The sequence below is a fragment of the Myxocyprinus asiaticus genome, chromosome 34, assembly GCF_019703515.2.
Source record: "Myxocyprinus asiaticus isolate MX2 ecotype Aquarium Trade chromosome 34, UBuf_Myxa_2, whole genome shotgun sequence".
Classification (NCBI taxonomy): domain Eukaryota; kingdom Metazoa; phylum Chordata; class Actinopteri; order Cypriniformes; family Catostomidae; genus Myxocyprinus; species Myxocyprinus asiaticus.
In genome coordinates this window covers 3,540,442-3,564,563 of record NC_059377.1, presented here as the reverse complement: position 1 = coordinate 3,564,563, position 24,122 = coordinate 3,540,442, and the positions used below count along the sequence as shown (strand labels likewise).

The 24,122-nt window shown below is 37.1% G+C and overlaps 1 protein-coding gene across 2 annotated transcripts in view; it reads right to left on the bottom strand.

Annotated features, from left to right (window-relative positions):
• LOC127425692 (forkhead box protein O6-like) overlaps positions 1-23,698 on the bottom strand; it is a 49,614-nt gene extending 25,916 nt beyond the window's left edge. The window contains exons 1-2 of one of the 2 annotated variants that reach the window (XM_051671920.1): positions 22,513-23,698; positions 9,203-9,235 (exon numbers count right to left, since the gene is read on the bottom strand). In XM_051671920.1, coding sequence (XP_051527880.1) covers positions 9,203-9,235; positions 22,513-22,980 — 501 coding nt within the window. In that variant the 5' untranslated portion in view covers positions 22,981-23,698. The remainder of the gene's footprint in view (positions 1-9,202; positions 9,236-22,512) is intronic. The other variant, XM_051671921.1, reaches the window with a different exon arrangement.
• Positions 23,699-24,122: the final 424 nt, after the last annotated feature.

Here is a 24,122-nt window from a genome sequence, read left to right as displayed (position 1 = left end):
TTTTAGCATGTGGTAAGAGTATATTAAATTAATGTGGAATACATTAAATTAACGTGGAAAAGCATAGCTCAGAAAATCTGGTCTGAAAGAATTGAATGAGAAATGCTTATATCAAATCTTTTGAATGCAGACTTTGATATCTTGGCAAATCTGAGCACAATTTGTGACAGTGACCTTGTTTACATATACACCAATATGCTGATTACTCAAAAAAAATCTGACAAGGCAAGAAATACGTGTTTACATGACATTTGAATTAATCATGTTATTCTCTACTTTTGACGTTAAACCGTGAAGAGACATGCGTTCAACACGTGCGCACATTGGATGAGCCGGTAAGAACACCGGGTAAGGTGTTTACATGGCACACAAAATCGCCGTAATGGGCAAAAATCTACCCATGTCGATCGGGTTATTCATAAGCCATTTATGGCCTTTACACAGATAAAGGAATGTGGTTTATTGTGTTTACATGACCACACGTGTTGTCGGCTTATTAAGCATAATTGGTGTAAGAACGTGCATGTAAACGTGCTCATTGATGAGATCTATTCAGAAACTCTAGAGGAAAGTTGGGTAACACTTTACATTAAAGGTGCACACAGTAACTTTTGTTTTTTATCTTGGACTTACACTGATTGGAAGCAGCATCATATAAAATCAATAGTTTTCAGTTTCAAATGTCATTGTAGAAATGTAGTATTCACAGTCAGTCATGATTACTTTAATCAGTGAGTGAAAGTGTCAAATAACAGGACGATTACTGAGATTAAGTGAGTAGTATTCAGCTGGTCATGTGATTCTAACATGGCAGCCCCCATGTGTGGACCCTCTCCATGTAGAATAAAACAGCTTTTATAAGGTTACTGATATGACTGGAGTCTTCATTTTAATGTGAGTGCTCATGATTTCCTACATGTATTACAAAATTACAATTCATGTCTTTAGGAGTTCAACTTTTTTTAAAGAGGAAAAAATTACTGAGTGCACCTTTAATGTTCCCTTTGATTAGAGTTTATAAACGGGTCCGAAAATTAACAGTGTTGGGTAAATTACTCAAAAATAGTAATCCAGTGCAAATTACAAATTCCTTCGCTGCAACTGTAATCCGATTACAATAGTTGTCATTGTCCCTTCAGCTGTGACAGAAACACAAACAGATGTACATGTGAACATAATTCATGAACTAAATGTGTTCTACATAAATAATATTATTTTAGAAATATGTGTAACTCAAGAAATGTACTTAAAATTAACTTCATTGAAAGTCAGTAACTGTAATCTGATTACAAGGATTGAAATGTGTGATGGGACTTTTGACTAAAAAAGTAATTGGTTTACTTTGTAATCTGATTAAGCCCAACACTGTTAATGACTAATAAGTCATTTACAAATACATTATAAATCATTTATATGCGGTTATAGCAACATGCATAAAAAAGGGAAACTTTCATCCAATACTTGCCAAACAGTGAGCATTTTAACTTACATGCTATAAATGCTTAATTAATACATTTATTCATAATAATGTTAATCAAAAACATACAATGCACTAATTCATGATTTATGTCACAATGCAGAAAAAATAGCTACACTTTTATAGTGAATCTGAGTGCTGTCCCAATTTACCTAGTCCTACTTACCTAAAGTCCTCTGCAAAAACACTTCAGCTCTTCATGCTAATTCACCGCATTATATAATCATGTAATAAAGCCTTATGACCATTAAACCATACTGAAGTTCATGTACAGGTTTCTAATGTCGCCAACTCCTTATACATGCTTCACAGGTGTCCACTTTATATTAAGGTACATTTTCACAGGTTACTAATGTTGAATAAGTGTTATTAAGCATTTATAACATGTGAGGTAAAATGGCTCACCTTTGGCAGGTATTGCAGGAAAGTCACCCTTTGCATGTTGTTATAACCGCACATCAATTATTTATAATGCATTTGTAAATGAATTATTAGTCATGAAAGAACCTTTATTACCCTTTCCAAAGGGAACATTCATGTAAAGTATTACCTAAATGTGATATTACTGGCTCTTTTTCTCAACTGAGATGCTTTCCACTTACTCTCATTGCTGTATAAGAGAAACAGTTGAGATTTTGAAAAGATATCAGTTGTGATTTTTCTTTTCTTAGGGGTTTGGTCTCATTCTGTGGACTGAATCTATGGGAAAGCGTAAGGTAGGTCCACATTTCTTTGAACAAAGACAGCCCAATTAAGTCAGTCTGAGTTAGGGTCTGCACTCCAGAGAGAGGGGCGGAGAGGCAGAGCGGGAAAGAAAAAGGCAGTCCATAGGAGCGGTCTAACGAAGGAGGAAAAGAAGGGGAAAATAGAGGAAGAGTAGTAAAAGAGGAGAGCTCAAGCGACTTTGTTGCCGAAGCGAAGCAACTTCTTTTTTTTTTTTAGCTCCTCAATGGGAAGACGTATGAAATATTTATAACAGCTCTAGCCATCTACTTCAGAGGCCCGCGCTAAAACTTAGTGTCTAATGAGACTCAGCTCATGAATTGCTAATGAGGATGCTTGGAATGTGTGTTTTAAGTGTTTGTGTGCGTGAGCGTGTGTTGCGTTGTGGGGGGGATGGGTCATTTGGGTATGTGTATGCTCGGGGGTGCGTGGTGGGGGGGTTATGAGGAATGTGAAGTCTTTGGGAGACTTAATGGAGAACTTCATTAAAAGGCTGAAGTCTATATACACACTCAATCAGACTATTCAACAACACAGTCAGACTATTCAACAGCCTTTATACATACTCGCATATCAATATATTTCAATATACATCTGATGCCGAAAAGACTTGCACCTGTTGACCTAAGAGTTAACATATGGACACCATTCCAGATCTTTAATATATATATATATATATATATATATATATATATATATATATATAATAAAACAAAACTATGACATTTCACCCAAAAAGTATAATTATCTCATCATTTACTCACCCTTACGGCATCTCAAACTCGTTTGACTTTCTTCCGCGGAACACAAACAAAGATATTTTAATGGAGATAATGTATGATGTCTGTTTGTCTAATCAATGCAAATGAATGGTGACCAAATTTTCAAGCTCCATAAATGTCGCATAAAGGTAATCCATGAGACGCCAGAGGTTTAATCCATGTCTTCAGAAGTGATCCAATCGATTTTGGGTGAGAACAGACCAAGACAAAACTCCTTTTTCACTATAAATCTTGACATCAGCAATCAATTAGGGGCAGTGGTAGCTCAGTGGTTAAGGCTCCAGGTTACTGATCAGAAGGTCAGGGGTTCAAGCCCCAGCACTGCCAAGATGCCACTGTTGGGCCCTTGAGCAAGGCCCTTGACCCTATCTGCTCCAGGGGTGCTGTATCATGGCTGACCCTGCACTCTGACCCCAGCCTAGCTGGGATATGTGAAAAAGAAGAATTTCACTGTATATGTGCAAATGTATAATGTGTGATAAATAAAGAAAATAATTTAAAAAAATTATCTCCTTGGCGATCATGATTTCAAGCTCGATTACACATCCTTGCACCATCTAGTGCTCTATTCATGTGTCAGCACTAAGAAGTGCAATCGAGCTTGAAGTCAAGATGTATAATGAAAAAGGAGTTACATTTTGGTCTATTCTCACTTAAAACCGATCGCTTCAGAAGACATGGATTAAACCACTGGAGTCTTATGGATTACCTTAATGCTGCCTTCATGTGCTTTTGGAGCTTGAAAGTTTGTTCCCCATTTACTTGCATTGATTAGACAAACAGGTATCATATCTCCATATAAATATTTTTTCATTTGTGTTCCGCAGAAGAAAGTCATATGAGTTTGAGACAACATAAGAGTGAGTAAATGATGAAAGAATTATACTTTTTGAGTGATCTGTTGCTTTAAGATAATTACCTTAGGAGAAATATATACTAAAACTCTCTGTGCAAGCAAAACTGTTCTGACATATGAATGTTGTTATTAACTTAGATGTTTGCTTTGACTGTGATACTTGAAATACATTAGAAAAAACAAATGTGTAGATTATGCTGCCTTCATGTGCTATCAGAATTATCGTAAATACGAGTTTCATACTCAGACAGCTGGGAAACTCAAAGATAATTTTGATACCTGAGTTGAGAGGAGACGTAAACTTTTAACATGGCGGAGGAGAGTACAGTTTCCTTAGTGAATGACAGATTTAATTAATTCTTCTAAATGCAGCTGCCAAAATAAGAGTTCCCCAAGAAATGTGCATGAATGAATCTGGTGTTCTCCGTGTTTCTTATTCTCTCCAGGGACTATAAACAGTTCAAGGAATGAAAACAAAGAAAATGTTTTCCAATTCTCCAAGATGCTTGGGATAACCTATCTGCTAACAACCTTGAAAAACTGTGCACAATTTCGACTTAGGAGAACTGATGCTGTTTTAAAGGCTTATGGTGCTCACACCACATAATGACTGAGTTTTTGTTTGTTGTTAACTGCACTTTGTATGGATTTAATTGATAAAAATTATGCATGCCAATTTCTTTTAATTTGTTTTTTTTTTTTTTTTTTTTTTTTTTACGTCAGTGTCAGAACTTATCTTTTACATTATGGGGTAATATTTGCCCCTTAAATTTGATTTTTATGGGCATTTGTAACCTTATTTTTTTCTAACTATTTAAAGCTGTGTCTTGTACATGTTACAAATGTCGAGTTTAGTCAATTCATTCATATAAATTCTTAAGACCTAAGAATTACATCAACATCTCTTACATCAAAAACTCATTTTTTTAATGCAATAATATGTATATCTCAGACTATAATAGAATATAAAGAGCTATGTCAGATGTTACAAATAAAAAACAAATTAATTCATTATGAGGACATTTTTCACCCACATTTTGAATTTCAGGGGCATTTTTATGATTTCTGGTGGCATTTTTGACCCAAGCCCACCTTAATTTCTGACCCTGCTCGCTATACAACATTTTTCAGAACTGCCTTTCCGGTAATCTTTTGCACAGTACTGTATTCAATAGTGAGAATACATTTATTGAAAATATATTATTTTAAATAGGCTACTTTATACAATGCTTGTAATGATTTCAATGCTGATAATTCCCCCACATGGGAAAAAATTGGATAGTTTATTTTCACTTATTTTGGTGAGGCAAGTCCCTTATTTTGGAACTGTTTTTTTCAGACCAGGTCGCTTATTTTTCTTGCGAGATCTGGCAACACTGCAACTGGTATATCACCCACCTTTAACATAGAGTTATGTCATTTTATTAACCGTTCTGTTTTTTGTTTTTTGTTTTCGTTCTAACCATTTTGGAAAGGAGACCTTGGAACACCCAAAAAAAAAATACAGTTGCTACTCAGAACGAACCGAAATCAAAAGCATTTAGTTAAGGCTGCATGTCTCAAAGGCTCCGCCACTGCTCTCAAATTTAATTCACACTTGCATGTCTTCAAATATGGCACACCAATGCGCATTGCACCATGTGCATCGGCAGGAGTGATTATCATTGATTTTACGTCTTAAAATACAAAGTTTAAACATGCACAAGCTTTAACGGAGGGGAAATGTTTCACTGAATAACAACTTAAATTTTGTCATGCTCCTCACACAAAGGTGTCATATGGCTTCAGAAGACTTTAATTATAGTGCACAAGTATGGACTACTTTTTGTTTGCTTTTATGGTCATTTTTGGAACTCTACTGCCCTACCTCCCCTCATTCTATGGAAAAGAGCAGAGTGAACATTCTTGAAATAATCTCCTTTTGTGTTCCATGGAAAAAAGAAAGCCATACAGGTTTGGAATGACAGTGAACTACCACTTCTTTTTTTTTCTTTTTTTTTTTTTTGATGAATTAACACTTTAATCTTAAACCTTCCTATGATGAAACTATGAGAACCCATTGGTCTTTTCTCAGTATTAAAGCAATCCAGCAAGTAAATACAAAGCAATGCAGACCATATGAAAAACATTCTCTTAGTGAGCACTAGAGTCTGTTCATACAGTTTTGTTATGTGTTGACTCAAAGTGGACGTTCACCCAGTGTAAAACACAATCTGAACTTTATTCCCATTATTTGCTTTAACTCCTATCAAGACTGGAGTAAATGCATGGGTCAAAGAGCATGGGTCAAAGAGAGCCTGAACTCATGTGCTGAAGTGCTGTGTCCGCTCATACACATGTGATGGAGAGATTACGCATCAATGTGGGTTTATTCATGTATGCTGGATGAACGGGGCAGCATGATATGCCACTTTTCATACGTGTCTGTGTGTGTGTCTTTCCGCCTCAGTGGCGCTGTCTGTGGGCAATGCTCAGATTCAGCTCGACAGGCCGAGCACATCATTAACGGAGACAGGAAGAGAGAGGGAGAGAGAAAGAGAGAGAGAGGGAGAGAGAGATCGACACAGAAAGCAAGACAAGGGTCAGGTTAAACAGAGGTTAGAGAGGAAGCGTTTGCTGATGTTGTAAACGAAATACTAGTGTACTGCATATTGTAAAATAGTAGGCTGTATTCAGTGTACACTTCTCAGTATGCAGTATGTCAAACAGTTTGCATTACACAACTTTTCAAACAGTAGTATGGTAGTATGCCACATTTATGTGTCAAATGACCTCATTGCCAGCATGTTTAATTCTATGTTTGGCACCCAGTTATCATATTGCTAATAGATATTGTGTTTTTAACCCTTAAATTCATACCTGACTTCTTTTGTAACCCGGGACCTTTCCACCCCATTTACCTGATTCATTTTTGGGAGTTATGTCCCCACCTCTGTAGTATTTCTCAACATTTCTCTTATGAAAAAAAAAAATCTAATTGCTTAATTGACAAAATATTATTTGGTCTTAGTGACCCAAAATATGAAATAGTGTTGCAATATATACAGTGGCAACAAAAAGTATATGAACCCTTTGGAATAAGCTAACAACACACAAACAATTATAATCTTTCATGTCTTTATTGAACACATCCCATTAAACATTCACAGTGCTTTGGAAAAAGTAAGTGAACCCTTGGATTTAATAACTGGTTGATTCTCCTCTGGCAGCAATAGCATCAACCAAGCGTTTCCAGTAGCTGCGGATTAGACTTGCAGAACGTTCAGAAGGAATTTTGGTCCATTCTTCCATACAGAACTGCTTCCGCTCAGCCATATTCTTAGGATGTCTGGTGTAAACGGCTGTCTTGAGGTCATTCCACCGCATTTCTATTGGGTTAAGTTCTGGGCTCTGACTGGACCACTCAAAAAAAAAAAAAAAATAATCTTTTTTTAAGCTATTCTGTAGTGCATTTACTTCAATGTTTAGGGTCATTGTTCTGCTGCATCACCCAACTTCTACTGAGCTTCAGCTGGCGCATAGCCACCCTAACATTATGCTCTAGGATATCTTGATAAACTTGGGAATTCCTTCAAGTTTTAGTGCTTTAACCCACAACTCCAATCTCGTTTCAGTAATTGGATTTTTCCAGGTTTGCCAACTCTTGAATTAGCTTTTGTTGATGTCATTAGCCTAGGGATTCCCATACTTTTTCCAACCTTCACTGTTAATGTTTGAATGATGTATTCAATATGTACAAGAACAACACAATAATTTGTGTGTTATTAGTTAAAACAGATTGTGTTTGTTCATTATTGTAACTTAGATGAAGATCAACCCAGAAACCTTTTGAAAAAACAGTTTTTTTTAAATGCAAAATATTTTTGCAATTCTGTTTGGCGACATTAATAATACAGAAATCACACACTTCAAATTTAACTTTAGGCAGTCTGATCAAATAATGAGTAAAAAATAAAATAAAATCTTGACTGATATTACTTCTGGTTTATTGGTCATACTAGAAATGTAAGAATAAGTTAAACACATTGCATTGTATGATGTATGATGTAGTAGGGTGTTCTATCATCTGGTTATTCTATGCATGCAGAATACTGTATACAAGAAGAATACAAGTAGTGTGGTAGTAGTATGTCATTCCAAACATAGCTATTGGCTTCGGGCCTTTCATAATTTGTTTTCAGAAGAGAACGCAGCCAGGCCTTCACAGTCACGCAGTCACAACCATTTCTCTTCATATCTGTCCAACTCATCTCTCTCTCTCTGTCTTTGAGTGTCTCCCAGTTACTATTCTTAAGGATTTAACATGTCTCCTTCTTTTCCTCTCTTTGTGTTTTTTCCTTTGTATAGCTCTCACTGGCTTTGTTATGAATAGCATATTAACATACTATTATTTTTTTTTACTGCAGTATGAATACTGTGCATAGTATGCATATTTTCTGTATGCATGAAATGTGCTGTATACAACTAAGCACACTGACTTAACCTTCCATTTCCAGTGTGATGAATGAACCAGATGTATTATCATTTTTTTAAAAGTTCCAACTTTTTTACACAAAATTGAATTAAGAATCCATATTAAATGTTTTAATTTCTATTATGATATTGGACGCCACTCAAATGCAATGAAATGAGGTTATACTACAATTTGAAACATTTATCGCTGCATAATGCACTGTGTTCCGTCGTGTGAGTTGGAGACAACATGGGGTTGAGTAAATGATGATAGAATTATTATTTTTTGGAGGAACTATTCATTTAATGATTAACACCAAGATACACAACAGTACAACATATTGAGCAGACTGTACTTCAATCCTTCACAGCCTCATTTTAATTTGCGTCAAATTAAATATGCTGTCTACACTTTGTCTATTGGCTTTGACACAGTTCAAAGAATTGCTTCAAGTATATGTCTTTCTCATTTACTCTTACCACCCCTTTTCCAACAGTCTTTTTCCCACTTTTTCATTCCCTCATGGTTTTCCTTACTATCCTCCTTTCATTGGCATTAGATAATACACAGATTACTGTTACTATTAACACACTGATGGAGTCCGATAGCAAGCTATCAAAGACAATAAAGACTTAATGGAATCCAGGATTCGATGTAGTCAAAATTTGGGGTGAAGCTATAGATCAGTAGAGACAATTTAACCAATTAAAATGTGTGTGTGAGTGTGAAAAAAGGAATACACTTGGAGTAAGGACAAGAAAACCTTAGATGAAGATCAGATTACTCCCTAGTCAAAAATTCCACAAAAAATATGTACAAGATTCCAGTTGGATTTTCTACTGTAATTTGAATCCTAATCCTTAAAGGGATAGTTCACACAAAAATGAAAATGCTGTCATCCCGTTACTCACCCTCATCTTCTTTAAAACCAGTAAGAATTTCTTCTGTGAAACACAAAAGGAAATATTAGGCAATATTTTAGCCTCAATCACCACACACTTTCATTGTATGGAAATAAAAGATGCAATCAAAGTTAATAGCAACTGATGCTAACATTCTGGCTAACAGCTCTCTTTTTGTTTCATGGAAGAAAGAAAGTCATGGGTTTGGAACGACATAAGAGTGAGTAAATGTTGACAGAATTTTCATTTTTACGTGAATAACCTTTTTCACGCATCAATAATCATAAGATTTTCCCGATGATAATCTATATATATCAGGATTTTTTTCAGATATAAATAGGGATACCAGTTGCACAATAAATGACATGGCACATTCTAAATTCGAACAAAATTATTTTCTATGGTACATACACAATGCAGGTTCACTCAAAAATGTGCAGAGCCACAGAACGCAACTTGCATAGTTTTTTATTAAATTCAACCCAAGTCATTCTCAAAGGACAATGATTATTTACTCTAACCATCACTGAATGATATACTGTGTATATGCATCTTTCATATAGCCTACACAATGTTTTGACAGCTTGAATGAAACCTCCTCAAAGATAAATACAGAGAAATTGCATAATAAATTTGAATCATTCAGTTTGCGCAGCTACACCAGTTACATACACTAACCTGCAAACTCATCAACGTCAATTTCGTTCTAAAATGAACTTTGTAACTTTTGTATGTATGCGTCCTGTGCAAGGAGCTCTAAAATACTGGTCCTGTGTTATGATACCAGTGTCTTGCAACCTGCTTCAGTAAATGTTATATCATCCACTTGTGGTCTCCCAAAGCTATTATGCCAGACAATAAACAGAAGCCCAAATGAGTGAATTGGAAGGCACACAAATTAGGTTTCTAATTCAAATATAAGCTAATTTAAATATATTGATGCCTCAAAAATATATTGATAAAATAACATGGCCATCAATAATCGATATATCGATATTTTATGACATTCCTAGTGAACTAACCCTGTAAAGGATCCTCTAATAATCAGAGAATATCCTACTGAATAAACAGAAATAAAAAAAAAAAATGTAATTTAAAAATTTAAAAAAAGAATAAATAAATAAATACACAGAAAAATGTCTGTTTATCCAGTAGGATCATATTTGTTCTCATTTGTATCTTTTAGGATTGGTTCCAAATTATGATAGAAATTTCAACAGGAATCTAGAAAAATAGAGAGAAATGGGGGATAGATCATTAAAAGTGTGTAAAAGATGGAAAGACGGAAAGCATAAAAGCTGGAGAGACACTGAGAGAGAAAGAGACTGGCGAGCAGGGAGCGAGACACAGGGAGACAAAAGGGACACAGGGTTCATTCCAGGCTATGTGTCGTGTCTGAGAGTTAGCAGTGACATGGGCAGCATATTAAACGCTCGGGCCTGAATCCTGACCCATTTTCATCAAACTGACAAATAAAATGCACACACTGTCTGCTTCACACACACACAGACACACACACACACACACATCCCCACACCAATACACAGGCTTATCTACCGTTTAGTTATGCAAATAAAATATATGAGTCTATTGAGCCAGAAAGATGAAAATGAAATCTGTGGAGAGAGAAACAGGTTGCATTTTCTTTCCTTTGCAGGAAATACCAGCAATATAGAGCATAGGGCTGTTAATTGAATCAATAATCTAATTTTAATTGAACTACTTACGATATGTGCTACCTCAAGATCATGCAGCTTGTTGAGGAAGAGGTGTGCTATAGGTGTGCTTTCTCCATAGGGGAATTGATTTTTAACAGTAACTTATAAACTTTTAATACAGACCTACTGTGAGCTCCAAGGTTGTTAATCGATGGTATATGCTTTTTCTGAAGCCATCAGTCTGCATTATTTCAATGTCATTTTAAAAATAATCGTGTTTAATAGCAAAATTCCTTGTGAAGAACTACACTAACCATGATCCTGAAGAAAAAATTCCACCACTCAGAGAATGGGGGCAAACAAAGTGCACCAAAAGAGCTCTGCAGCGACCGCCCACTTCCATGATACAATGTGAATGATGCAATGGAGTTGCTCTCCTTACACTACTTATAGTATATTTGTATCTGAATATTATACTTTAAATATATTGTTTCTTTGCTTCTAATCAACAAATTTAAATCAATATTTTCATAAATTTCCATTGTTTTTGTTTCAGTTATGTCTTTCGCAATGCTTCATGTGATTGTAGTTCATTCCCTCATTAAAGATGTTTAGTGCAGTCTTGTACCTTTGTCTTTTTGTCTGATTTTCAAATACTTTTTTGCGTCACATCAAAGTTTGTAATGTTGTGATTCACCTCGGAGCTGGTTAGTTTGGTTCATGGCTTTCAACACTTTTATGAAGGATTGTATGAAATCCCTTTGGAAAAAAAGGAAAAACACTTCTGGAACCAAGGCCGTAAAATCCAACAAATTTACACTGAATGAGGTATCCAAGCCATCTAGAGACTAGAATATTATAGAGACTGTGGGCTCCCATCCATAATTTGCCACTGCGGTGCCAACGTCACACACACATGCCCAATTCCCAATGCACTCTAAGTCCTCATGGTGGCATAGTGACTCGCCTCAATCCAGGTTGTGGAGGACAAATCTCAGTTGCCTCCGCATCTGAGACTGTCAACCCATCACGTGGCTTGTTGAGCACATTACCACAGAAACGTAGCGCATGTGGAGGCTTCACGCAATCCACCGTGGCATCCACGCACAACTCACCACGTGCCCCACCGAGAGTGAGAACCACACATTATAGCGACCACGAGGAGGTTACCCCATGTAACTCTACCCTGCCTAGCAACCGGGCCAATTTGGTTGCTTAGGAGACCTGGCTGGAGTCAACTCAGCACGCCCTGGATTCGAACTCGCGACTCCAGGGATGGTATTTAGCGTCAATACTCACTGAGCTACTCAGGCCCCCTTCCACTCTATTGTTGCGGAATCATCTATAATTGGGTTTCCATCCACATATTTTTATACGAATTTTGGGTCATTGCATAAAACTAATTATGGATGGAAATATCAAGATGCGAATAAAATCTCCAAAACGTGCAAAAAAACATATACGCTTGCTTGACCTGGATTACATTTTTTTTTTTTTACATAAGAAGATGTGAATAATCTATGATGGAAACACATTAACAGAACATATTCCTACAGAATTTACATAGGCATATAGATGCTCTTCAAAAAAGTCATGTGACTACATAATTTGCTCAGAGAATATCATCACACAGCATCTAAAAAATGTTGCACTGGTTACTCTAAAATGCCAAAGTCTGTCATTAAATGATTGGCTACTATTACCTTCCAGAGCGATGTGACACGCTTTCGCTGCCAGATATAAGGCATCTGCTGCTGAACGCTAACAAACATGAAGTTCGTCAGAACGTTTAGTCTGCGCACTCTAAAACACAAGTCATTTATTACATTTAAAGGTGCACTCAGTAACTTTTGTCTTTGTGTCATCTTGGACTTACACTGACACATAGCATCATTTAAAATCAATAGTTTTCAGTTTCAGAACCTATTGTAGAAATGTAGAATTCACAGTCAGTCATGATTATTTTAATCAATGAGTGAAAGTGTCAAATAACAGGACGATTACTGAGATTAAGTGAGTAGTATTTGGCTGGTCATGTGATTCTAACATGGCAGCCCCCCATGTGTGGACCCTCTCCATGAAGAATAAAACAGCTTTTATAAGGTTACTGATATGACTGGAGTCTTCATTTTAATATGAGTGCTCATGATTTCCTACATATATTGCAAAATTACAATTCATGTCTTTAGGAGTTCAACTTTTTTAATGAGGAAACAAGTGTGCACCTTTAATAAAAGACACATGGGATGGAAATGGTGCTATAGTCACAAATTGTTTTTGCAATTTTCCTATTTTTTGCATGAATTAAATTCGCAGCTTGGTTGGAAACATAGCTTATGCCGCATTTACCCACTCCTAAGCGCACATAAAAGAGTGAAGTGTGCTTGGTCGCTTTACGTGCCGGGCAGTCCAAGTGGGCAGTTCTTGGCCAGAATTAATTCAATATTGGACCAGACTTTATGCTGATAGTCAAATGTCTGGTTTGCTAGACTAGTGTTAGACAAACAGTCAAAGGAGCCCAAACCCTTTTTGAAACCTCTACTGGAGCTCACGAACACCGTCGTGCCGCACTGCCAGGATTTCCTCTGCGCATGCACTAATCATGGCTGCTCGTCTCTCGCCCATTACAGCTCATCAATCTCCGTTTGCCCAGCGCTCTGGTGGGGGGAAATCCTATGAAGATCTGATTAAATATGTAAGCACCTGTTAATAGCAGCACATGCCAGGCTTTGGAGTCAATTGTTTTTAATGTGTACAGGCTCTTGTAAGTTTCTAAGAGATTGCGGCCAGGGCCGAATTTCACAAAAGGTCTGGTGTTTTGGTGATTTCATCTAACTTACACTGATTTTGAGTGATACTGAACTGCTAAGCGCTGCAAGCATAGTTTGGCTTGCTGATATAGCTAAATATATATATATATATATCTCTTTTTGTCAGCCTTTTGTCAATATATATATGTATTTTTTCTAAAAATTCTTAAAATGGTGATTGATTGTTTTTTTGTTTTTTTTGTTTTTTTTAACCAGAGGAGCCATCATTTCAACTGAATAGCCTTTATTGCCAAGAAGAGTATTTAAATTAATGTTTTAGTATTTTTTTTACAATGTTATTCACAATTAATTTAATTCCATTTATATGCACCAATATTACAATGAATAGTAATACACAGCAAAGTTTCCCTTCATATATGTTTACTAAAACATTTAAAATAAGACAGAAATACTCAGCAATAAAAACAAAAATGTTTTTACAGTCATTGAAATGGATTGAATTTCCCAAATCTAATGATGATTTTATCAGAAATACTAGTAAACTTAACACCCTCGTACAAGTGAGATGCAAGACAAGGGATCGCAAAACTAATCTAATGACGCGCTCTAGTTCACAATGTTGCATAATTTTATATTGTCAGTAAAATCATCGCAAACACAGTATATTGTGAATATTTTACATATCGCCCAACAAAATTGGGAATAGGTGAAAAATCCCGCCAGTGAATCTTTTTATATTATATGGTCCATAGCAACATTACTGTTGCATTTTTCCGTGAATCTGCAATGGAAAAGGCGCGAACGCCTGTGTGACACTCTGTCTGTGTGTGTGTGTGTGTGTGTGTGTGTGTGTGTGTGTGTTTGCGAGTGTGTGTGCAGAGCTTCATGGCTTTAATTAAGGTGGAATCAGAGGGAGATCTGTGTAGCTGTGATAACGAGCCTCATCTGAATTATTAACGAGTGCTGCACCCCCCTCCCCCCTGGACGTGAAATCCCGTCAGACTGTCTCTCTCTTTAACACTCACACACACACACACACACACACACATACAAATAAACAATTCCAGAACATGCATGGAATAACACACAAGTAGTATCCAACCATATAAAAGCATTGTAGTGTTAGTATAAAACATAAAGTATATACTGTATATATATTCATCAAAAAAAATTGTCAAACAGGTACTTTCTCCAGCCTGGTCTCATTCAATGCATGTGGCAACACATGGGGTTGCCAGGTGCAGTCAAATCCCTCTTGCAGATTACAGGATCTTTTTATTGCCTCTTGCAGAGCCAGACTTTTGACTATTGGCATCAAGTCTGGCCCACTTTGCAGCTGATTATATTATAAAACGTCCAACCACAGTATGAAATTGATGATACCACAACAATTTGTTTACATAATGGCACAGTGTCTAAACAAAAGTTTGTAGAGACAACACCAAAGAAATTAGTATAACATATTTGAAGACTCTGTGATGTGAATTTCTTTACTATTGACAATTTCACCGACAAATCGGAATCTACATCTTGTTAAACTGGCTTAAAACTAATTCAAACAAAACTCCTGAACATCTTTAAAAGATTTATGCAAACTATCCAAATCCAGTGGCTTGTTCTTCTTGGAAGTGCCCAAAAGGGCTTTTTTACACTGAGCTTAACCTTGGGTTATCATCTTTTTAAACCCTGCTTTTAACCACAAGTAAACCAATGTTTCACACTTTTCATTTTGAAAGGGGGTTAGCACTGTTTTTATCCTGGGGTTATGATCCTGCGTTACTGGGTTAACCCTGCATTGCATTGCCAAAGGCATACAGTGGGAACGATGCAGTGTTAGAATGTTACAGAAAGTTGTTTTGCAACACACAACCAATAATATAATGCCATGGTGCTTACCTTATTTAATATTCATGCACTCATTTCAGTCGCAGAAATGTTAATACGCTGTTTATGTTATCTATCTGAGAGTAACCGGTAAAATGTCAAACAGTGACTGCAAATGTGAAAACTGGTGTTATGAAGAGATAGTATCGGTTGAGCAACCGCACAATTTGATCACACTTAAACAAGCTTGTAAATGTAGTTGGTTATGTAATCCAAACTTTAAAATCAGGGATGTCCAGATAAAATTTTTTGGGAAAAATTTATCTGGACCAATACTTGCTTTTTTGTACTTGCCGATACAATACCTGTTTTTTTGTTCAATTTTTCCGAATTATTTATCAACAGTTTATTTCAATGTTATCATCAAAATGGTGTTTAATGAAATGAAACTAGAACAATAATTTTCAACATAATATTGTATTATTTTGTATCAAATGACATGCTTTTTTACAACCCTTATAGCGCAATCCAAAATTCAACATTGGAGTTATTTTTGTCAAATAAAGTGTTGCATAACAGAGCATCACAGATGTGAGATATTACAGTTACTATTGATTTATTATTATTATTACTAGTAGTAGTAGTAGTAGTAGTAGTACAGTGAATATTACATAGCTATACAGTAGTAATATATTTATGTCTTACTTTTTCCATTTAAATTGAGCTTTTATTGTGGCGGAAGCTTTTATTTTGTAGTAAAGCCCTTTCTGTTTCTATGTATTATTGATGGTAGCTTCTCACCTCTGGACAAGCAGGTCGCTATGTGACCCAATATGATAATTAAACCGCAAAAGGATGCTATTTAATTAAATAAATATGTAGTCTGTATGTGCCTTGCGCTACAAAGTGAATTAGCTCTCTGTTAGAAACAGAGCGCACAATGCACAATGGTGTTTTCCGTGTATGAGCCAAGGAGCTCTTAAAGATATGAGCATCGGCACAACACCAGTTCCACACATTCACAAGCGCTCACATTTGAAGTGTGCAGCACATGCAAACTATATACAGTATTTATCTAATTAAATCACAGCCTTTGCATTTTAAAAATCACACTAGGATATATTGTGATTTTAAATTGTGCACTGAATGTTTACGGAATGACATTCGTACGTCAGATGGTATCATTTTTTGGTATCTGAGTATTTTTACAAGCATGAGTACAGGTAAATGAGCACGGTATCAGACCCGATTCCGATACCAGTATCGGTTTCATGATATCCCTAGTTAAAATGTATCGCCTTACAAGTCACGGGCTATAATTAAAGTTTTTAGATGTCATAAGAAAGCATAGTGTGAGGAACAGGGCAAAAAGTGTTTATGAACTGATAATAAACTATTTTTCTCGTGATTTGTGTAAAAATTTAATGAAGTCATGGTTGTTGTAGCACCTCTAGTGTTTATTTCACCAGGAAACTGTCACGAAATGTACAACAAGCCACGTTAAAATCATTCAGCAAAAAATGTAGGTATAGCTATGAGATCAGGCTGTAAAAATCTGAAGCGTAGCAGCTAACCAATCAGAATGGAGCTTGAGCAAATGCTCTTGTATTTTTGTGTGTTTAAACTGCATCATGTGGTCGATGAATGGTCGTTGGCATGCCTTTTGAGGTTGAGACTAGCCTCATAGAGCCCTCATGATTTCTATCTTTCACACATACACTGATGTCTCCAATAATAACTCCCATAATAATTAATTTCTATATGCCAACTTTTAAGCTATTTATATTTTGTAATTATTAGTCTAGAACATCCAGCTTCCTAACTGCAAAGCAGAAGATCTCTGCCAGAGTCTTGCCTATGTCATGCCCCCCGAATGATCCTCTGGATACCAGACTGGCTGACTGTATTGCAGTCACTCTTTAGGCACAGTCTTTGTGGTCATAACAATGACAGTGTTTCTCCAGAGCTGAGGGCATCCAACTGAACCACAGCTCTGGCCAAATAGCCTGGCACATAGACCTGCCCTGTATCAATGCCAGGCTGGCCAGCACTGCCACAGCTTGGGTGGCAAAAGAGCCCAGTTCACTATTAGAAAATGACTGCCACTATAGCTCATGTTCCTATTTCTCTCTTTCATTACTCTTTTCATACTGTTTACCTATTACTCTCACATTAATGCAACCTGGTCTCATAGAATCATATTACAATACATACATTTTTGCTAAATTATTTTTATGTGGCTCGTTGTACGTATCAAGGCAGACTAGAGGCGCTACAACAACAGTGACTTTTATTCACTTTCACACAATTCACGAGTAAAACGGCAGATTATCAGTTCATGAACACTTACTTTTTGCTTTGTTCCTCACACAATGCTATCTTATGACATCTAAACACTTTTACTATAGCACATGATCTGTAAGATGATACATTTTAATGTTTGCTTTTCATAACAACTACATTTACAAGCTTGTTCAAATGCAATCAAATTGCACAGTAGCTTAACTGATAGAGCGTTGCACTTGTGACGCAAAGGACCGGGGTACAAGTCCTGAAGACCATGTGAGTCGACACGTGAGCCAAAAATGTCATAGAAGCATCAGAAAATTACTCTGCAATTGCATTTTTCTTCTCACATTTGCTTTTCTGACACTATCGGTTAGGTTTTGGTTTAAGGTTTAGGGTAGGGATGCTGGTTTTGTCGATTTAAAACTCGATAGAGCATAAACCATTTAACACCAATCTGTTTGGGAGAAAACGCTTTTATTGCCACACAGTGGACATTGAATCTCGGAACTGCTGCGATGCGTGTAATTAACCATGTCGTGTAATTTTGCAAAAATGTTACAGTCACATAATTTTCATGAGATCAGGCTGCATTAATGGCAGGTATTGTATGAAAGCCATCTTTCATATGTTGTTATAACCGCATATTACTGAATTATAATACATTTGTAAATGTATTATTAGTCAATAATGAACCCCTTTGTAAACCCTTAACAAAGAAAATCATTGTAAAGTGTTACCAACATTTCACATCAAGACCAAATTATCTGATCTATGCTATTTCTATTAATTTTGAACTCTTACTCAGTCATTAAACCAGTTGTGTCTAGTTTTATTTGCTTTTGTTATTTTTGTATTTTTATTAGAATTTTAAGAGAAAATGTTGATTCTTGTTGAAATAAAACATAAATAAGAACTCTCCTAAACTATGAAAGAGCAACCTCTGAGCAACGCATTTTCACTCTGGGTAAAAGTATAGATATAGACATAGATAACATCTTTGTGTCTTGACGAACGTATGAACTATTTTCTCTCTGCTTGACACACATGCATTAACGGTGAGCCCCGGCATGTAACCGAATAAATCAAAGACAAGCACAATAAATACTTTGGAAAGATTGAGGAAATCTGATTAGTGTTTTCATGCATCACGACAGTCACTATCAGTAACAGGATGTGACACACTCTTGGTGTACTATTATATGAGATGCCTCACATCACTGGGCTCATGTGAAAACCTCACGCTATGCCACAGAAACGCAGATACACTTTTAAAGAATGAGAACATTATAAGAAAAACACTTCAACATGGCATCCCTCCCTGAACCACAAGCCTTGGTCATTTGCATGAGCAATGTGTGTGTGTGTGTGTGTGTTGTGTGTGTGTGTGTGTGTGTGTGTGTGTGTGTGTGTGTGTGTGTGTGTGTGTGTGTGTGTGGAGCATTCTTATGGGCCCTCCTGCCCACCATACGACAATAATCCAGTCTTTACAGCAAATTAAGGCCTATTAATAGCAGCTAATTTATGCCAAAGATGGCAAGGCTGGGTGTCCAAGCCAGGCCAGTCGAGAGACACAAAACCAGCTGCCACAGTTGAGACGGGCAGCTCTCAGACAGTATTACACAATAGCTATTAAAAACTGCTTTTAATGGCACACTCTCTTTCTCTCTCTCTCTCTCTCTCTCTCTCTCTCTCTGTATCTGATGTTTCTCTGCTCCAAACCCCACCTGATCCAAATCCCATCAACAACTTGCCTATGGTGTATACATTTCAGTTTTTAAAGATTCTATAAGTATAATGCCATGCAAAGACAAAACACTGTAACTCATTTTGTCAGACAGGTTTTTTCAACTATATGCTCAAATTCAGAGAAAACTTATCTAGATTCAAACGTATATAGATTCAGAAAAATCTGTCTGTCTGTCTGTCTGTCTGTCTGTCTGTCTGTCTGTCTATCTATCTGTCTGTCTGTCTGTCTATCTATCTATTAATATTTTGGGAACACTTTACATTAATGATCGCTTTGTTAAGTGTTTATAAAGGGTTTATTAATGACTAATAAGTCATTTATAAATGCATTCTAAATCACTGATATGTGTTTATTACAATGTGCAGTTTTCAACCAATACCTACTCACTGTAATAACCTATTTTTGCTGGATTGTCACAAAAATCATGAATTAGGGCACTTTATGATTTTGATTAATATAAATATGATGTGTATTTATTAAGTATTTATAACATGTAAGTTAAAATGCTTACTATTAGGCCGGTATTGCATGAAAGTCGCCCTTTTAATTCATGTTATTGTAACGGCATATCAATCATTTGTAATGCATTTTTAAATGACTTCGTCATTAATGAGCCACATAAAGCACTTTTTTTTATCTATAATCTATCTCTATCTGTCTATCTATAAATGGATGTGAGTGATAAATGAGGTTCAGAACATATGGAAGTATATATGTGTGTGTTTATGTACATATCTCTGTATATGTGAGTATTGTTTTTGTCAGCTCATGGCACACGTATCAGAATTAAATGCACATTAAAAAAACGATGCCAACTGTTCCGGGGCCAACATGTGTGAGCATGTGGGTCTGTTTTCCACAACCTTATTTTGATTGAATCAAGTTGTTTTTCTCCATTTTGCCTCCTGCCAGCCAATCAAATCTCTTGCCTTGTTGCGGAGCCTTATGGGAACATATGATTGACATCCAGCTGTACATCCCTGGGCAGCACAAACAAGTCATAAGGAATTAAAGCAGATTTAATTTCAGTTTAAAACTAAAGGCTTAAGATTAGTTTAGCCCTACTCTTTGTCCTCTATAACCAATGAGAAAACAAGGATCTAGTTAGAGGTAAATATCCCATTTAGAAATATTAAAAAATGGACTGCCGTTGTTAATGCTGTTTTGATGATGTCATAAATGGGATGTGTGTATCAACTATTGCACACACTTTGAAAAACAAAAACATTCCCTAACACGAGATAAAGACAAACAAGTCCAGGCCATCCTTTTAAACCGAGAATGAATTATAGTACAGGTATTTGTAGTAAAGAACAATATTTGCTTAAAAATGGGTATTGTTTTAAGAAGCAAGTTAAGTTAAATCGACACAATTTGTGGCATTAATTAATTAATTTTGACTCGTCCCTCCTTTTCTTTAAAGAAAGCAAAAATCTGGGTTCCAGTGAGACATTTACAATGGAAGTCAATGGGGTCAATCTGTAAACATTCAAATACTCACTGTTTCAAAAGTATCGCTACAAGACGTAAACAATATGCATGTAAACATGATTTTAGTGTGATATAATTGCTTACTAATGTTTTCTGTGTAAAGTTGTTTCCAATTTTACAACTTTGATGCCATGGCGACGTAACACTGTACAGTAAAACCCCAAAATACCATAAAAACTAATTTAAACAACTTTACAGCTCAAATAATAAACAAGGTTTAACAGAAGAATTAATGTAAGTGCTTTTATAAAATTATAAGCTTCACATTTCTGCCTTTAAACCCTCCAAAAATTGGCCCCATTCACTTCCATTGTAAGTGTCTCACTGGAACACAGATATCTGCTTCTTTTTTAAAAAAGAAATAATTTTTGTGATAATCAACATTATTCCACAAATGCTGTCGATTGTGCTTAACTTGTATTGAACCCGGAACATTGCTTTGAAATTCCACTTTGAAACAGCGTATTAACTCTTGTTATCTAAAAGATGACATAAAACATGCAATTTTTAAAATGATGTTCTCCTGTTTTTTATTCTGTAAGGTTTTGTATTTTGTAAATAAAATCCCAAACACAACTGCCATGAGTTTTTGAAATCTCCACATATTGAGAACGTTTTGAACATTGCCTCACATTCTGGATGTTTTCTGAATTGAACCTGGTGATCTACAATGTTTTCCAGAAAGCCACAAACCAGGGAAAGAAATAGAATTAAGGGGAGAGAGAGAGAGAGAGAGAGAGAGAGAGAGAGAGAGAGAGAGAGAGAGGTCCCTTGGGTTCTGCATGAAGCATGTGTATAGTTGAGAGCATGAGCATACAGTTCAAAATATAAAATCTGATCTAATTAAAATCTTTGAAGCATATGACATAAAAATGAACAGCTGAAACATCCAGCATGTTTTCTTGGTACGCCAACCAATGTGGTGCAATTATGCGGTTGCATTTGCCTCACTTAATAACACTCTTCGATTATGTAATGTTTTAATTACAATTTTACACCGCCTATTTTATTTCCCATAGTTTTGGGGATGGATGTCATGACTGAAAAGGAGACAGAAGAGGGGAGGGGGGCGTGCTGGAGATCTCACAACAGACAGACAGGCGTGCGTGCGTGCGTGCGTGCGTGCGTGCGTGCGTGGCCGACGCCGGAGCTGAGCGAGCGGGGAAGATGACCAGATCCACTCTTGTCCCCCAGGTGACCTGACTTCTGTACATAAGAACGCGGCGCGCGTATAGAACGCGTCCATAATCAACGATCAATGCGTTAAAAACGTCCTTGTTGCGTCATAAATGTATAATATTGTTCATTTATAATAATGTAAAGGCGATAAAATGCCTAAAGCACTTTGAACTCTGAAAACAATGAAAACGTGAAGTATTAAGCCATAGGTTTTCCCATCACAAAACAGTGCCATGACCCTCTGCATAGGGCATGAGCGGTCACATTGAGCCATCATTTTGTACCTATATGCAAAAGAACACGCAAAGCGCTTGCCATGCAGTTATGACATTTCTAAAAGTGATCATGTGGCAACTGTACCTTCCATCCGGCGGAGCTATTGCTGTCTCCTTTATCCTTGAAATAGGGCACAAATCGCACCATCCAGTCATAGATTTGGGATAAGGTGAGCCTTTTTTCGGGGGTGCTCTCAATGGCACGCGTGATCAGATCCGCGTACGACTGGTTGCCCCACGCGTTCCGTCGCGACGACTTGGATTTGCGCAGCTGCCCGGCCACATCCAGCGCGGCGCCGGACATGCACGTCGGGGCGGCCGCGATAGGGGCAGGGGCGCCGGCTGGATGCTTGAACTCCGTCGGCGCCCCTCCGCTTCGGCACGCCGGCACGTTACGCGGTTCCACTTTCACGGACGCCACCGGCAGCGCTCGGTTCTCCTCCTCCGGACACGGCAGCGGCCAGGTGCATGACCTCGGGCGGCAGTGCGGCTCATAGTCCGCGTCCAGATCAACCTGATGCGCGTCTATGCCGCCGCTCTCCATCATTAACATGCTGCTTTTGCGCGCCAGGCAAGGTCAATAGAGAAAATAAAAACAAAAGCGCCCGTAAAAAAAGGATGGGTGTGTGAGACTGTTATCCCTGTCTGTAGTCTTTTACACCAAAAGCAATACGTGAATAACAGCAAAAGCACCGAAAAGACTGCTCATTCTTGTTTATAGGTAGTCTACTAAACGCGCAAATGCATCCAGTGCATCACGATGTGCAACAGTCTTTCTTCCATATTACTAAACAATTCAGTCGGGTGTCCATAAGGCTGAGGTGCTGAAATCACACACCCATAATAGTGAGACGTGCCAAATCGAAGTCTTTTACATGCAAAGTCCCCACAATCGCGCGCTCGCACCAACTGTTGATCTCTCTGACAGACAGACTGAGCAGCGCTTTGTAAATCTCATCAAAAAGGGCGAATCAATTTACTTCCTCTGGAGTCTGGCCACAGGTTCCGTTTGTCTGAAGCTCTCCTGTCCCTTTTTTTGTCTCCTGCAGATTTGTAGCCGGTGTTTTTTTTTTTTTTTTTACGCGAGCACAGTCACTATTACTGATAGTAGACACGCCGTGAATGGACCTGCGGAATTCACGCGCTCGAGTCGCGTCTTTTCCACATAATACAGACGCCGCGATTCAAAACCCCTCCAGAAAAATAAAAAGAAATCTCTCTTTTTTTCCCCGTTAGATAAAATATTCAGACGAACAATCCTTCCACGTTGGTTCACGCCTGTTTGCGGATGACTAGACCTGACTAATGCTGCTATCAGATAATTGGCCGGCGCGTGAATCAAGTCACTCCCTCTAGAACAGGTTTATCCGGGGGCGCGCATCTTCTACCACACAACATTCACGGCTCTTGAGAAAGATTCACATATAAGCATTTCCTTATACATACAGTAGCCTATATATGTGTGTGAGATATGACGAAATTGACAAGCAATATAGTCTATATTGGGGAATAAAGTGTATTTTGAACACAATATTCGATATCCCTATACAGAAATCTGATATATGGCCATATAGGAACATATACTGTGTAAACATTTATAATTAATATATTTAAGCATATATGTACATATTCAAACTCCACTAGTAAAACGGTCATTTTTATATCAGAATGAACATCTGTTCAAATATGTGTTTT